This window comes from Populus nigra, chromosome 3 (assembly GCF_951802175.1).
Source record: "Populus nigra chromosome 3, ddPopNigr1.1, whole genome shotgun sequence".
Classification (NCBI taxonomy): domain Eukaryota; kingdom Viridiplantae; phylum Streptophyta; class Magnoliopsida; order Malpighiales; family Salicaceae; genus Populus; species Populus nigra.
In genome coordinates, this window is record NC_084854.1 from 9,510,607 (window position 1) to 9,525,120 (window position 14,514).

Here is a 14,514-nt window from a genome sequence, read left to right on the forward strand (position 1 = left end):
AGATAAAATCCGGGTCACGGATCAAGAGTATCAACCCAAGTTGATCAAAGTTAATATAAAAATAAAAATTGTTATTATTATTATTTTAAAACTCCTTTAAATAGAAATTAAAGTTAAAAGTCAATATGCCATTGTAGTCTGTCTTGCAAATGTGCTCCTGCTAACAACTTGAAAACATCATTTATTGTTGGATCCAATCTAATAACCTGAATGAAAAAGAAGCTAAATCTCAGCTACCTTCTTCAAGTCCCAGCTGCCGCCCCATACATCTTATAAAATAAAATCCCCAAAATAAAATCAAGCATTGAATCCATGAAAAAAAACATTACTAGTGCAATGTGTGGCCCCTACCAGGGGTGTACCTGCCACAAAAAAACGAGGGTAATCAGGACTCATACGAGTCAATTGATTAGATTTTTATCGCTCAACTCACCTAGATTACAAGTGAGTGGTGTAAAAGGGGCCGGAAATCATTATGGGACAAGATTTTTTGTCTGTCGTTCTTTATGATAGGCGCTCAATTGAAATAAGAAGTAGGTGGGAATTGAAATTGTACGGTTGCTAGCTGGTTGGTCGATGATTTTGATAGTTCGGCAAAATCATAAAGCTTCATCCTTTACATTTCACTGCTTGAAACCTATGTATACCTCGTTATTTATCATTTAACAAGCAAGTTTGTAAAGAATAACAAGAAGGACAACGTCCTAACTGAGTCAGCGCCACCATCAAATCTAACTGTTAACTGTCTACGCCCTTATCATCCCTCCTCCCTTTTTAAATCTCCGAAGCTCACTGTTTTGGAACACTGACAGTGATACAGGGAGAGGTGCTTTTTGTTGTGAATAATGGACTCGTCGACGGCGTCAACGTCGGAAGAATCGGCGGGGAAGATAGTCGCTTCGAGATCATCAGTAATTCAATCAAGTCGAGTGTGTGGGTTATCGGTCTTCCGAATAAACAAAGAGGATTTACAGAGGAAACTGTCGATACCTAAATATCTGCGTCACGCAATTCGAGACTCAATCAAGTCAAAGGATGTTAATGCCGCTGTTGACCGTTGTCAAGAAGGAAGTGGTGGTGGTCGTGAGGCGGCGCCGGACGGGCCTATGGTGGTGTTTGTGAATTCCAAAAGTGGTGGTAGGCATGGGCCTGAACTTAAAGAGAGGCTTCAACAATTAATGGGAGAGGAGCAGGTTCTGCGTTGTCTTTTCTTTCTTTCTTTTTACTCGCTTCTTCTCCTCAGCTTGTCGTTTCTGTGCTAGTTTGTGTCGTTTTTTTTTGGTGGTTTGGATTTGTCATCGAAAAGAAATTATTATCAGTGCTATTATTTGTTTGTATTGAGGAGTACAAAATTAGCTTAAGAATGGATAATTAAAAACTAAAAACTTGTAATTATAATAGATTGTTTTGTGTGGGATTTTTTTTTGTTTTAATAATTGTAATTAGTTTTAGTTTTATTTCTGAAAGTTTTCTTGTTAATGGGGCAGTAAATGATCAGCTTAAACTTGGGTTTATGCCAAGCTGAATAGAAATTAAAGAAAGACTGTGGATAATCAATTATTAGCAGGTTGCTTAACTAGATTTTGTTAATATGGTCATAGAGAGTTGGCGTTTTGAATAAGAAATGATTTCTAATGCAGGTTTTTGACCTAAGCGATGTGAATCCCCGTGAATTTGTCGACTATGGTTTGGTTTGTTTAGAGAAGTTGGCTGACCTCGGTGATTATTGTGCCAAAGATACTCGTGAGAAGTTGAGAATTATGGTATGTTTTGCATGGTATTTTGAAATAAATGCACTTTCTCTTGATCGGTACATGAATGATCGTGTTGATGATGCCATTTCTTGTTTGTGTACGCTTTGAGAAATTTTTGGATGAGTGGACAGGTTGCGGGAGGTGATGGTACGGTTGGTTGGGTGTTAGGAAGTCTCACAGTGCTTCATACACAGGATAGGAAGCCAGTTCCTCCAGTAGCGGTCATTCCTCTTGGTACTGGAAATGACCTGTCAAGGAGTTTTGGTTGGGTAAGGTTTTCTTTTACAGTTTGCTGACTTTAATCTTGCATTATTAAGCTGTGGTCTTGAATGATTTTTTTTCAGGGTGGTTCATTTCCTTTTGCCTGGAAATCAGCTGTCAAAAAATCTCTTCTCAAGGCCATTACAGGTCCAGTGTGCCATTTAGATAGGTAAGCATTCTCTTATGATGCAAGCTGCTCCTATGTGATCACGATAAAATGTATTTCCTTTGTTATTCTTTTCATATTGTCTAGAAGTTGAAAATTTCTTGACAGCTGACAATATTTATAGCTGCCTGAAGCCTTGTTCATCTTTAAAAGAAACCCTTATTCTTGTGGATTTCATAACAAAGTTACAATTGTGGTCATTTTTTAGTGAGTAGATATCTCCTCACACATTAATCTTGCTGTTGATGTTTTCTCGGACGTGCCACTGCTTAGCACTTGGTTTTTGCAGATAGCTTTTATTTTATCTATGTAGACATTGTATCTTGGCATTTTTTTTCTGGTTTTCTGTTTCTGCCATGCCTTTGTGCCCTTGAGGATTCCTCTTGTGCACTTCTTTGCAACTTGCATCATCTTTTGCTCATAAATCTTGAACTTCTGAAAGAAGTCTTGTTTGGTTATAGGTGTGGTTTGATTATGGCTTTTCGACATAACAAGCACTTATGTTAAACATTACCTTTTTGATGATGCAGTTGGCATCTTCTAGTGTCAATGCCGAGTGGAAAAGTGGTGGATCCACCCCATTCCCTGAAACCTACAGAGGAGTGTTCTCTTGATCAGGTACTGGACCCTGCTGCTTTAAATTACACTGTTTTATTCATTTGGCTGCTAAAGTGTGCTTATTTTTGGCTGTTGAAGGGTAATGTCAGTGTAGAAAGTGCAAATTAGGACAAAGTCCATATTCAATAGCTTTTTTTTTCTGGTGGTGCTTATTATTATTATTTCGCGGGGGAAGGGGTGGATTCTTGATGGATTGATTTTCCCTTTTTATGCATTGCAAGTTATTTGGATTGTCTGCAATTAGTCTTATTTGTGGTTGCCATGATCTGCTTCATGCTCCCTCTGCATTTCATGATACTGTCAGTTTTATGATAGTTATTATAATTCTCAAAGACTAGGATGACCCTTGGGTGAGTTAGCTTACCCTGCAGACCCATGCTAGCTAACTGTATAGAGGGAAGGATTTATAATCACAAGCCTAATCACCTTGCATGCAACGTGAGGAATATGAACATTGATATTTGAGTTTCTGAGTGCACATGACTCTTGGAAAGAATGAAATTTTATATTTGGGATCAAGTAATATGATTGGAAATAACTTTTAAGTGTTGGCTTCAACCTATATTTAACATAGATAATTTAGAGCTTTTCTTTTGTCTGAATGAATCGTACTGTCATCATGTGCTGCTTCATCTATGGCCATAATATTTTCTTGTCAAGATACTTCTAGAATTTCTGTTCTGTCTCATCTGTAAACGAATACACTGATCCCTCCTCCACTCCCACCCACACGCATACAGAGATAAAGGGGCAGGTCCATGGATGTAAAAAACCAAATATATGTGTTTGGGCGGGGGGGGGGGGGGGATTTACCGATATGTTGATTTATAGATCTCATTTCATTGTAATTTGAAAGTCAGTTACTTTGATAGTTTAATCCTGTGATGTTTGTTTGCTGATATATTGGTACAAATCTGGTAGCTGAACGGTTGTAATTTTCTTTCGAGTGCAGGGTTTAACAATTGAGGGGGAGTTGCCTGAGAAAGTGAACTGCTACGAGGGAGTGTTTTATAATTACTTCAGCATAGGTATGTGAATATGTTCTAGAATGGCCGTTAAAGTTGTGCACATATGGTCTTAACTTGGTTTTAAAGATTTATAATGTTGTTTGAGTTCAACTTTTTGTCTTGACGAGTGTTTCAACTGATGAACTTAAACAAGAATGTTTCATTCCAAAGAATCAGTTACTTTGTTTCATTGTCTCACTTGTCCATAATGATTCCAAGTATTTTCTGTGTAAGAATTGAACTGCTTGAAAGTTGAAAATTGTCTTTTTTGACTGAGAAATGATTATTTTTTTCCTTGTTCGTTTTCTTTTCTTTTGTATTTTTTTAATCCATCAAATAGGGTTTTTTCTCATTCCATTGATTCTTTCATTTGCTTCCTTTTTGTGCCCCTTGGTTCTTCAACATGTTATCTCATTGGTTTGTACTTTATAATTGTTTGTTCACTAGACAGAAGGCTTAACACAACGATTAACTCTCCATCTGAACTAGGCAGTGCATGTTGAACTCAATTTCACTAGTTAACTCAGACAAGAATCCTATGGCATTTAAGAAAGAAAGATGTAAAGACTTGCTTGATGACATAAAAATTTTGTTCCAAATGACAACCTTGCAGGTTGTAACTTGTGATGAATATTTGTATCCTGTTTTACTCTTTAGGTTGCTTCTGAGTTTGTTGTTTGTTTGCACAGGAATGGATGCTCGGGTTGCCTATGGCTTCCATCACCTACGCAATGAAAAACCTAACCTTGCACAAGGTCCTCTTTCAAACAAGGTTTGACCTAATCTTCATATTTCTTTATATATGAATTTGTATATGTTAATTTCCTTGGAAATACACCACAAACTGGACTCTCAGTAGGATTGATGGGAGCTTAGTTCTTAACAAGGGGCATAATAGAAAAGCTGAAAAAATAAAGAATAGAATTCTTTGATTGTACTTGTATTTCGGGACAAACCAAATTGGAAACCTTGACAATATGGTGGTTAGAGGGAGTATTAAATTAGGATGATGGTGGGAAAAGCGATATATCATTTTCATATGTTGCTAAAGCTCTGTTCTCAACACATTGGTACCATACTGTAAAATTGCTAGTACAAAACTGTTATTTTTAAATTGCAAAAAAATTGAAAAACTTGAGAAGAAAATAAATATCGAGGTCAAATAACATCTATCTAAATCTAATTAATTATTTATTTATTCTGAACACATCTAATTTTCTTGAATTTTGGCTCTGTGAATTTGATAATTTGCAATAGAGACAGATGTGTGAAACTTTTAAGAAATAAAGATTCAGCAGCAGCATAAAGGTTGTATGTTTCTTTCTTTTGTTGAATTTCACAGAAGCTGTAGAAAGGTCATCTAGTTTTGCTGTTTATCTAGCTGTTCATGTTGTCATCTTTATTTTGCATGATCTGTTATTTGTAGCGCAAAAACTCTCACGAGTTGATGATGGAGAATGAAGAAAGACCTCTAGGATAATACATGGTTGCTTAGTTTATATGATTATTCAAGGTTTAGTAGTTTTTAGGAGCTTTGTTGTTTCTTATTTGGTGGCTAAAGTAGCGCTAATTAGGAGTTAGAAGTTGAAGCACTACACCAATCAATATAGCTGAGCCAGAAAGGGTGCGTAACCTTTCCCATTATTTCCATTGTGATTAGTGAAACAGATGTTTTTTCAGCATGTTGATGAGCACAATTTTACCTGGCATCATGCTTTCTTGAACTGTTAAATCATAGTCAAGGATTCAATTGTTTTTGGTAACATTGATACCATACTGTGTTTGATCTGTTGCTGCAGTTGATCTACTCTGGATACTCTTGCACTCAGGGTTGGTTTGTCACACCTTGCACAAGTGATCCAAGTTTGAGGTTAGATATATGTGAAACTAAAATTGGTTTTATACCATTTGATTTGAACATCTTTTGTTTGTCTTTGCTGTTCTAATACTCAGTGACTAGGATAATTTTTGGATCCATTGCTTATTGTAGTGTAGAAGTTTTTGGCTTGCAACCTCATAGGTTCAAGTTTGAGTCTTGAGAGAGCTTCGCGAAACAATGCTGAAGGGTAGGATTGTCTCCAAATTCTAACACCCAGAATCCCACTTGGATGGGACTACAACTGGGCATTGACCTTTTAACTGGCATTATGATTCCATTTGTTGTGGTGATGGATAATTTTTTTTTTGTTTCTTTAAATTATTTATTTTGTTTGCTAGCTTAAGGGTATTCCGAATTACTTTTTTCTTCACTAGAAAATGTTCTTTTGCAACATTTAGCCACTGCTTCTAAGTCTCGTACGATCCTAACCTTATCAGCAATTTTCCTTTTATTGTTAAATTTGTACATTTGTTATTTGCAACCACTTGTAGTCACCTCGCTGCAGTTTCCTTGGAAATTTGTGTCAACGAGTTTTTTTAATCGTTGTTGCTGAAACGGCTTTTGTTTGGATATTTGAAACCATTTCTTCTTATGATTGTTTTATCAAATATTTTCAACTGTATCTAATTTTGTTTTCTTTATTATTTATTCATTTTTTATGAAATTTTCTTTTTGCACTGTTAATGTTTCACTTCAGTATTCCATGACAATATTTTGCCTTGATTTATATACTGGTATAACATTTATTGGCTGTAGGGGACTCAAGAATATCCTCAGGATGCATGTTAAAAAAGTTAATTGCACAGAATGGGAGCAGATACCTGTTCCTAAAAGGTAGTGGGATTGATGTGATTTCTGTTGAGATACTTAATGATTTAAGTAACGAGACGCATCTATTTAATTTCATAAACCCGTGAAAGTGTTTTATCTGACCCAAATATTTCTTTTGTTTCTATTGCTAGAGATATTCAAACATGTAGCACTGTTTTTTTTAATCCTTCATGTTGCTATTTTTTTCATAATTAATTTATACTCGTGCGTTCTTTCTTCTAGTGTAAGAGCGATTGTTGCTTTAAATCTTCACAATTATGGGAGTGGAAGAAATCCATGGGGTAGTCCTAAACGACAGTATTTGGAAAAGGTATCACACATCTGTCCTCCGAGTCTATTTTTCACACCAGTCAATTTTGCTCTGTTGAGTATCCATCTCCATGTAATTCTATGGCTTAGGTTGCGTTTGGTACAAGGTTAGAAAATGGTGATAATAATTACAAGAGTAATTTTTACATGAGTAATTCTTAAGGCTGCGGATGTGGGTGTAAAAGTGAGTTATTAACATCGTTTGGTGAGAGGTTAGAAAAAGTAATGTGTTAATGGGGCCAGTTAGAATTAAATATTAAAGAATGTATTTTAGAAGATTCCACTAACAAGGGGTGACTAAAAGAGGAAAAAATAGTTTTCGAGTTTGAGGAAGAGAAAAAAAAAGGAGAGAAGTTTTGCCCCCCCTGAAAATCTTTTCCCTTCCTCTCGTAGGTTAAAATTTACCCCCTAATTTGCACCATGTGAGAAGTAATTTATAACCCCTTAATAATTCATCCTCTCTAGTTGTTTACAACAAACAACTATAATCATACAACCCATGAAATAATTAAACCCCATCACTCCATACCAAACATAACCTTAAGGTAAATTGAAACTTATTCTCATGCTTGGTTAAATTATGCTTGCTTACTTTTCTGATTCCTAAGAATGATTTATCATTTATATAAATTTCATTGTTTCTTTTTCAGAAAGGTTTTGTTGAGGCCCATGTTGATGATGGTCTCCTAGAGATTTTTGGCTTAAAGCATGGATGGCATGCGTCATTCGTCATGGTTGAACTCATCTCCGCCAAACACATAGCCCAGGTACTGCAGTCTTTCTGAAACTTTAAAATTGTTTGAGTTTGTCATGGTAATCCCTTGCATTTTAGAAAACTACACAAAATCTTTTTTGGGACATAAGGGGGATAGCATTATGTTGCTTTGGAGCTTCATAGTATATGATCCTTGGATCTTTCTTTTGCGTATTTGATCTGGCAGTTGGATCTTATCAAAGAAATTAGTACATCATCATAAACTCTAAAAGAAATTGTGTTGCAGTCATCTGAGAGACTGAATATAAAATACTGTTGAGCAAGAATCTATATATTTTGAAAATTTCATTTTGTGTTTTGGCATGCATGTGTATGTGTGTGCACATGAATTTTGGGCATTACTTTTGTATGAAGTGTATTGTTATACAATATTTTGGTTTAACATTTTGATGGATGGAATTTATAATTTGGTTAGAGATTTATCAACTATAATTCAATGTTAGAAGCAGGTTTATCCAAATCCAAACATCCATTTCTTAATCCTAGTTCACAGTTGATAATTATATAAATCGAAGTTCTTAAATGCTGAATGAATGGAAAGAGGACGTAGGCTGGCATTGTGTTGCTTTTGACGGTTGAACCCCATTCTCTTGAAGTAATGCTTTCTTGTTCACAAGTTTTATTGGTATCTTTCAGGCTGCAGCAATACGATTGGAAGTAAGGAGTGGAGAATGGAAAGATACATATATGCAGATGGACGGCGAACCTTGGAAGCAGCCCATGAGCAAGGAATACTCAACATTTGTGGAAATTAAGAGGGTGCCTTTTCAATCTCTCATGGTTAATGGATTATGAGAATAGGCGTATTGGGTTGCTTTGGTTTAGGTTTGTATCCTTGAAGGAGGTGGCATTTCCTCAGGGCTGAAAAATCACTGGCAAACGTGGTGTAAATTTGTACTTTTATTTATGGATAACAGTGCTAGTACATTTGCTGTAAATTTGCATGCCATTGTAAGACCTGCAACGACATCTAAATCATCAAGTTGCTCAGCAACTCAGTCAAATTCTACTTGAAATTATTTGCTTCCATCTAACATGCTTGTGATAAAAGGCTATAGCTTGATGTGCAGGAAAATGTCGTGTTTGTACCTACTAAGGTAGAGCCCCTGATAGGATTCCATCTAGATATAGAAAAATTGATGATTATTGAACCACCACTACACTTAAAAAAAGGATAACATGTCTCTGATAAGTTATGCACAGCGACAGAAAATGCACCCTTCAGAGGACAATTCTACAGGCTTAGCCTTGAATTTTCGAGGAAGGATATTCAGCGCATCTACCAGGAGAGCTCTCCTACGTTGAAGCGCCCAAATCCAACTTCAAAATGCAGCCATTAAACAGGTAACCAAAGTTGCATTTAATGAATTCAGGACATCCACAACTTTCTCTACAAAGAAAGCATACCATTTGTCTGTTACTGTTGTGTTGTTGATTGTAAAACCACCATGGCACCATCCTTAACCACCGAAATGACAATCAACTTATGATCACCGAAGATTGAAGTCTGGCATTTGAATTGCTTTTCACTTTAAGTATATATAAGATCATCTAACTGAGAGTGATAGCGGTTGTTTTTTAAAGTATATTTTACTTAAAAATACATCAAAATAATTTTTTTATTTTTAATATAAGCACGTAAAAAATTCAAAAACAAAAAAAAATTATTTTTTTAGAAACTCTATTTGAAATGTAATTTCAAATAACCTCTTATGGTTAGTAATTGAGATATATATATATATATATATATATATATATATATATATATATATATATATATAAAAGAGTAATGCTGTAAATCATGGTTTGTATTTCAAATAGAAAAAAAAAAATCCTAGTCGTGAATTAGCTGTGAATTACTAAATGCCCTGATTACCATAAACATAATATATACCACAAGGACATCATATGTTGACTTTCAATCAGCATTGGTGAATGGATGGTGGCTCACCATTATTCATGTACAGCTGGTTATCGTGGGCTACATTCTATTAGTATTTGTACCACTGTTCACTGAGGTAGGATTCCCGCGGTTTTGATCCCCAACAACAACTTCGGCTCCTTCATCGGAAGTCATTTCATGCACATAGGCAGTATCAGGTGAAGCTCGGTTTCTTTCCGGAGTGTTAGGGGCAACGGTATCTGCATTGGAGGCAATAAAATTCCACGAGGTAAGATTGTTATGGTTTTGATTTTCTCCAGCATCTTCGGCTCCTTCATTGGAAGTCATTTCATGCACGTTGCCAGTCTCAGGTGAGGCTCCAATACTTTCAGGACCTGTGACAGGGTGAACTCTAGATTCAGTTCGCCTAAGATGATGGACGGAGGGATCTTTCTGGTCAAAACGCTTTGCTACCTCAAGAATTCTCAGCCACATGGATTGTTCTTCATGCATTGTGTTTGAAGCAGGATAATTTGAGCGAAGGAACCTGATGATATATATCAGGAGCGAAGATATGGAAGCAAGTCCAGAGATAAGGAAGAGCCCCGCGAAGCTAGACAACCTTAGACCACCTGAAGAGGTTTCAGCTCCTCGATCTTCACAGGTGATTTCCCTACCAAAGCTTTTCCTCTTAATTACTTCCATTTTATCATGATCTTCAGTGACATTCAAGATTGCTCTTGAGAAATGAGAGACTAGTGGGGAGTTAAGTGGGAAGGCCTATAATGAAAAAAAGAAGAAGAAAATAGATCGAGCTGATTAGAAAGTTTACTCACTGCTTAAGTTCTGTAATAGTTATGTACATGCTTAACCATGGCTAATCACTTTTGCCTTAATTATAAGTAGCCTGATAATCATGGAGTTCTACTTAAAACCTAACAACTTCAGAAAGAGAGAGAGAGAGTCACTCACAAAGCCAAATCCATCGGTTTGATAGCTTGGTCCTACCATTTGAAATTTAGAGCAGTACTTGTCAAGGAAGCGTCTAACGTAGGGAATTTCATCAAAGATAGCAGCCACACCACCATTATGAGGCCCTCTAGACAACGCATCGTGAAAGTCCTCTGGAGTGCTATATTCCTTCAACATCGTGTCATTGAAAAGTAATTCTTTTTTAAGGAAATCTTTCACAAAAGAATCTTTCTGGTGTCCAACAGAGTAATTATTCCTCTGGATCTCTGTGACATCAACAAATGCGGGATGCATCCGCTGTAGTGTTAGCATTGAGGCTAAGCTAGCAGTGTAACTCTGAGATATAATAAGTACCACAAATATCCATATGATCAAGACAAATTTTGTTAGGTTGTTCTCTGGCCTCTCCCCTATTACGGCAAAAAAAGAAAAATTAATGATTCATGCTCATACTTTAGTTGCGCTTGTAATCAATTATGAAAAGAAAGTAAAGAAGATAAAAACGCGAAAGTAAGAGAAGTTAATTACTATGTGCAAAGACCAGTGTTGAGAAGGAGAACCAAATAACTGTGCCCAGTTGTTGCTCTGGTGTTCCCCTAAACTCTGTGTTTGTACGGTGTTCGAGCACCCATACCACTAAACCTGTGACAAAGAAGGCTAGTCCAGTTACTAACCAAAGCTTCGGGCTTAGTGGCTTCAAGAAAATCCACATGTTATCCCTCTCATCGCGTTTCATCAAAACCACCATTGTTACGCCTGATTCCGAGTAAGGCAAGGTGAAATCTACGTATGATGAGCGATAAGCCACTATCGTTGTATCTCCAACCACTGCATCAAATTCCTGCAAGACAAACAAGACAAGGTCACTCTTTTTATGAACTTTTAAGCTTTTTACTACAGCAAATTAGAATAGAAAAATGGATTTTAAGTAGCATAACACGGACCTGAAGTTTGATTTGCCGAAGAAGATCATCGTAAGTCCCGGCACTCTCCCTACTACTTTTTTTCATAAAGGGTATGAATTCATACGGAAGGGGAAATGGTAATATATCATGCACTGCAAAGAAAACCTCTGCAGAGAAGCCTGAAACAATAGTCTCAATATTGCTCTGCTGATGCCATTTGACTTCTATAAATTCGCTAAAACCGCTTCTCACTGGAACCCCAATCCTCAATTTCTTCGGCTGTTGTATTGCGCCTCCTGGCCAAATTGGTTGCTTCAGTTTGGTTTTGGAGTTTGAGTGTGATATTTTACTACTGCCATCCAAGCTCTGAGAAAGTCCTCCTTTTTCTGTCCAATATCCGATAACCCTTTCTGATCTCCCCACCACATTGAATATTTCAAAGGCGAAAGGTGCCATCTCACCCTTAACCAACTGGAACTTTCCGCTCAAGCCATCAAATGTAGTGTTTAATATGGACTTCAGGAGTCTTGGCCCCATTTCTGAGATTCCCAAAGCCGCAAGATCAACTGACCTGTTGCTTGCGTTTTGTTTTAAGAACCTAGAATGCACAATGCCAGCCCTCTCCACTGCCATTGCTATCGCCCAAACTGTATCATATGCCCATAAACCAAAGAGATTTTCAGAGTTGAAATTCTTTTTCCATCTTGATTTGAAACCTTCAAGTTCTATTGATTTTGGTACATATGGCTTTACACCTAAGACACCTTCCATAGAATCCATTACTTTTGCGTCCACAGGATCTAGTAAGGTGGACAATCCTGTTGTCACGAGCCATGCATACCCTTCACTCATCATTCCTGCTCTTTTGGCGAGTAGGAATAGTTTGGATCCCATGGAGGCTGTCATGTGCACCAGAAACACGCTTTCCTGCATTTTCTTTATTTTGTGGAGCTCGGTCTTGATTTCAGTGTCATCGAAAGACGATGGAATGCAACTTTCATAGGGAACTCGAGTACCAATCTCGTGGAAGGCATTTAGCAAATATGGAACCAAAGCAATGCCATATTCTGTGCCTTCATAGATTAGAACAATTTTCCTCCAACCATAAGTTTGGACAATGCTGGCAATGGCTTTCACTTGAGAGGAATCACTTTGAGCTGTCCGGATAAAGTAATTGCTTTGAACTGTAGTGAGAGCTGGACTAGTAGCTGAAAAAGAGAGAATTGGCACTTGTGTCTTGGCTCCAAGCTCTATCACAAACTTGGCTTCTGATGATCTTTGAGGCCCTATGATTGCTTCAACTTCTTCATTTTTCATTAAATCCAGTGCTGCATTTTGTAAAGTCAGTTTTTTAATTAAAATATGCTATATTTTAAATTGTAAAAATTAACTTTATTTCTAGCGAAAGCATGGCATGATATTAAGTGTGGGCATGATTCGACAAAACATTTTTCAAATTTCTTAAAAAAAAAAAGAGTTATGGCAATTTTACTGTGAATGATATCGTGGATACAAACTAATTTAATTGTGGATATTAATAGTGATAACGCTGGTTTTACCCTTAATCTATCAGAAGTTAGGTTGTGCGGGAGGGCTACTGTGATTTTTTAGCTCCACCATAGCTATTTTGACTTTTCTGTCTGACACCAAATTTCTCCATGAAAATTATTAGTAACATAAAATAATGAGAAATTTTGACTAATCTCATGAGAGAGATGTTAAAAAAAAAAAAGATGAATATTTAGGTATCACACTTCTAGTTTGAACCTATGTTTTGAAAATGATAAATATATTATGGATGGATATGCAAATTCATATACAGTTGATGATTTGATTTCAGAAAGTTCACATTAAAATATTTAATGATTTTTATAGGGAAAGCAGTTTCTTAACAATTAATGTTGTAAAAATATGAACTTGGACTAATAGTTGAATAAATTACTATAAAGATTGAATATATTACTCTTACTGAAAATAACAAATAATTGTTAAGGATAAATAAGTTCTTATATGAATTTGGTATAATGTAAAAGAACTTTGAGTTACACTATAACAACTAAAATTCAATCCATTTTAATGAGCATTATACTATTTATTCTTTATCAAAGTGAATTGAAGTTAGATACCAATAAATTTGAAATGGTATGAAAATGAAGTTTTTAATTGTTGAAAATATCCGTATCAATAACAATGTACCAAAAATGATAATCAAGCTTTTCTTGTGAGAGAAGTTTGAGTTTTGTAGAAGATAAATAGGCAAAGCCCACCAAATTAAAACTTACAAGCTGATCGTCGGTAGAAAAAAAAACTCCAGACATGGTGCAGGGAGATTTGTTAGGGTCTCGCACCACCACCATACATTCAAATTAAAACTAACAGAGACATGGTGTGTCGTGTGCCTCTCATTTAAATATAAAAGAGCAGCAATGGGTTTTGTAAGAGAAAAAGAGAAGAGCACACCAGGAGAAAAACCAAAAAGAGACAGCTTGAGCAGCCTGTCTTCAATCTCATATATATTTGAAGCTCATTCACAATTTTATCAAAGCTAAAATCAAGTTCTAGAAATATAGCTATTCATTCCAGACAGTGTCTAAGTTGGTCATTTTATCATAAACAAAAAGGCTGTTAGCAAATTTTGTGAGGATTTCTATCCACTTTTTCTCTTTAATCTTTGTATTCCAAGATCTGGCTTTAAAAACACCATGAGAGGGAGAGTATAAAATTAATAAAGCATCTGAAAATTTGCTGTTATGATCCTTACATATACAGTGCATTTTAGTAGAACACGAGACAAAAGTGGCCAGTAGCCACTTCTCTCTTTGTCGTGTGATCATGTATTCGATTTCGAGTGTGAATATTTAGGGAAGTGGTACCTGCAGATGCTGCTGTTACGACATCCCCTTTGGAATCCCTGGTGACAAGAGAGATTCTAGTTCGATAATCAGCATTCCTAGCATAAAAATCGTTTACTGCAGCAGATATGCAGCTCTCTGCCATTTTTCCGACTGTTGAGTTCAAATCAAGAACCACTCCTACTCGTATAATCACCTTCCCCATTGTCACCTGCTCACTCCACAGAATAACCAGGAGAAAGCAAAGAAAACAGCAGAAGCTTTTCTGCTTTGCCATTCTGATGAAGATTGTTGTTGGTGGCA

The 14,514-nt window shown here is 36.3% G+C and overlaps 2 protein-coding genes across 5 annotated transcripts; one reads left to right on the forward strand and one right to left on the reverse strand.

Annotated features, from left to right (window-relative positions):
• The first annotated feature begins 461 nt into the window (after nt 1–461).
• Nucleotides 462–8,616, forward strand: LOC133690006 (diacylglycerol kinase 7-like). Of its 2 annotated transcripts, XM_062110144.1 has the most exons (12): nt 465–1,193; nt 1,641–1,763; nt 1,886–2,023; nt 2,099–2,184; nt 2,712–2,799; nt 3,752–3,827; nt 4,496–4,578; nt 5,606–5,676; nt 6,442–6,519; nt 6,739–6,826; nt 7,476–7,592; nt 8,237–8,616. In XM_062110144.1, exons 1-12 carry the CDS (start codon nt 846–848, stop codon nt 8,393–8,395), a joined length of 1,455 nt encoding a protein of 484 aa, XP_061966128.1. In that variant the 5' UTR covers nt 465–845; the 3' UTR covers nt 8,396–8,616. The 2 variants fall into 2 exon arrangements, with proteins under 2 accessions (XP_061966129.1, XP_061966128.1); XM_062110145.1 differs by lacking the exon at nt 6,442–6,519 and having other exon boundaries at nt 462–1,193.
• Nucleotides 8,617–9,445: 829 nt separating this feature from the next.
• LOC133690005 (glutamate receptor 2.8-like) lies at nt 9,446–14,514 on the reverse strand. 3 transcript variants are annotated; one of them, XM_062110143.1, is made up of 6 exons: nt 14,233–14,514; nt 11,399–12,687; nt 10,983–11,295; nt 10,455–10,864; nt 9,957–10,262; nt 9,787–9,877 (listed from the first exon to the last, which is right to left on the reverse strand). In XM_062110143.1, exons 1-6 carry the CDS (start codon nt 14,486–14,488, stop codon nt 9,827–9,829), a joined length of 2,625 nt encoding a protein of 874 aa, XP_061966127.1. In that variant the 5' UTR covers nt 14,489–14,514; the 3' UTR covers nt 9,787–9,826. The 3 variants fall into 3 exon arrangements, with proteins under 3 accessions (XP_061966126.1, XP_061966124.1, XP_061966127.1); XM_062110142.1 differs by having other exon boundaries at nt 9,446–10,262; nt 10,455–10,720; nt 14,233–14,513; XM_062110140.1 differs by having other exon boundaries at nt 9,446–10,262; nt 14,233–14,513.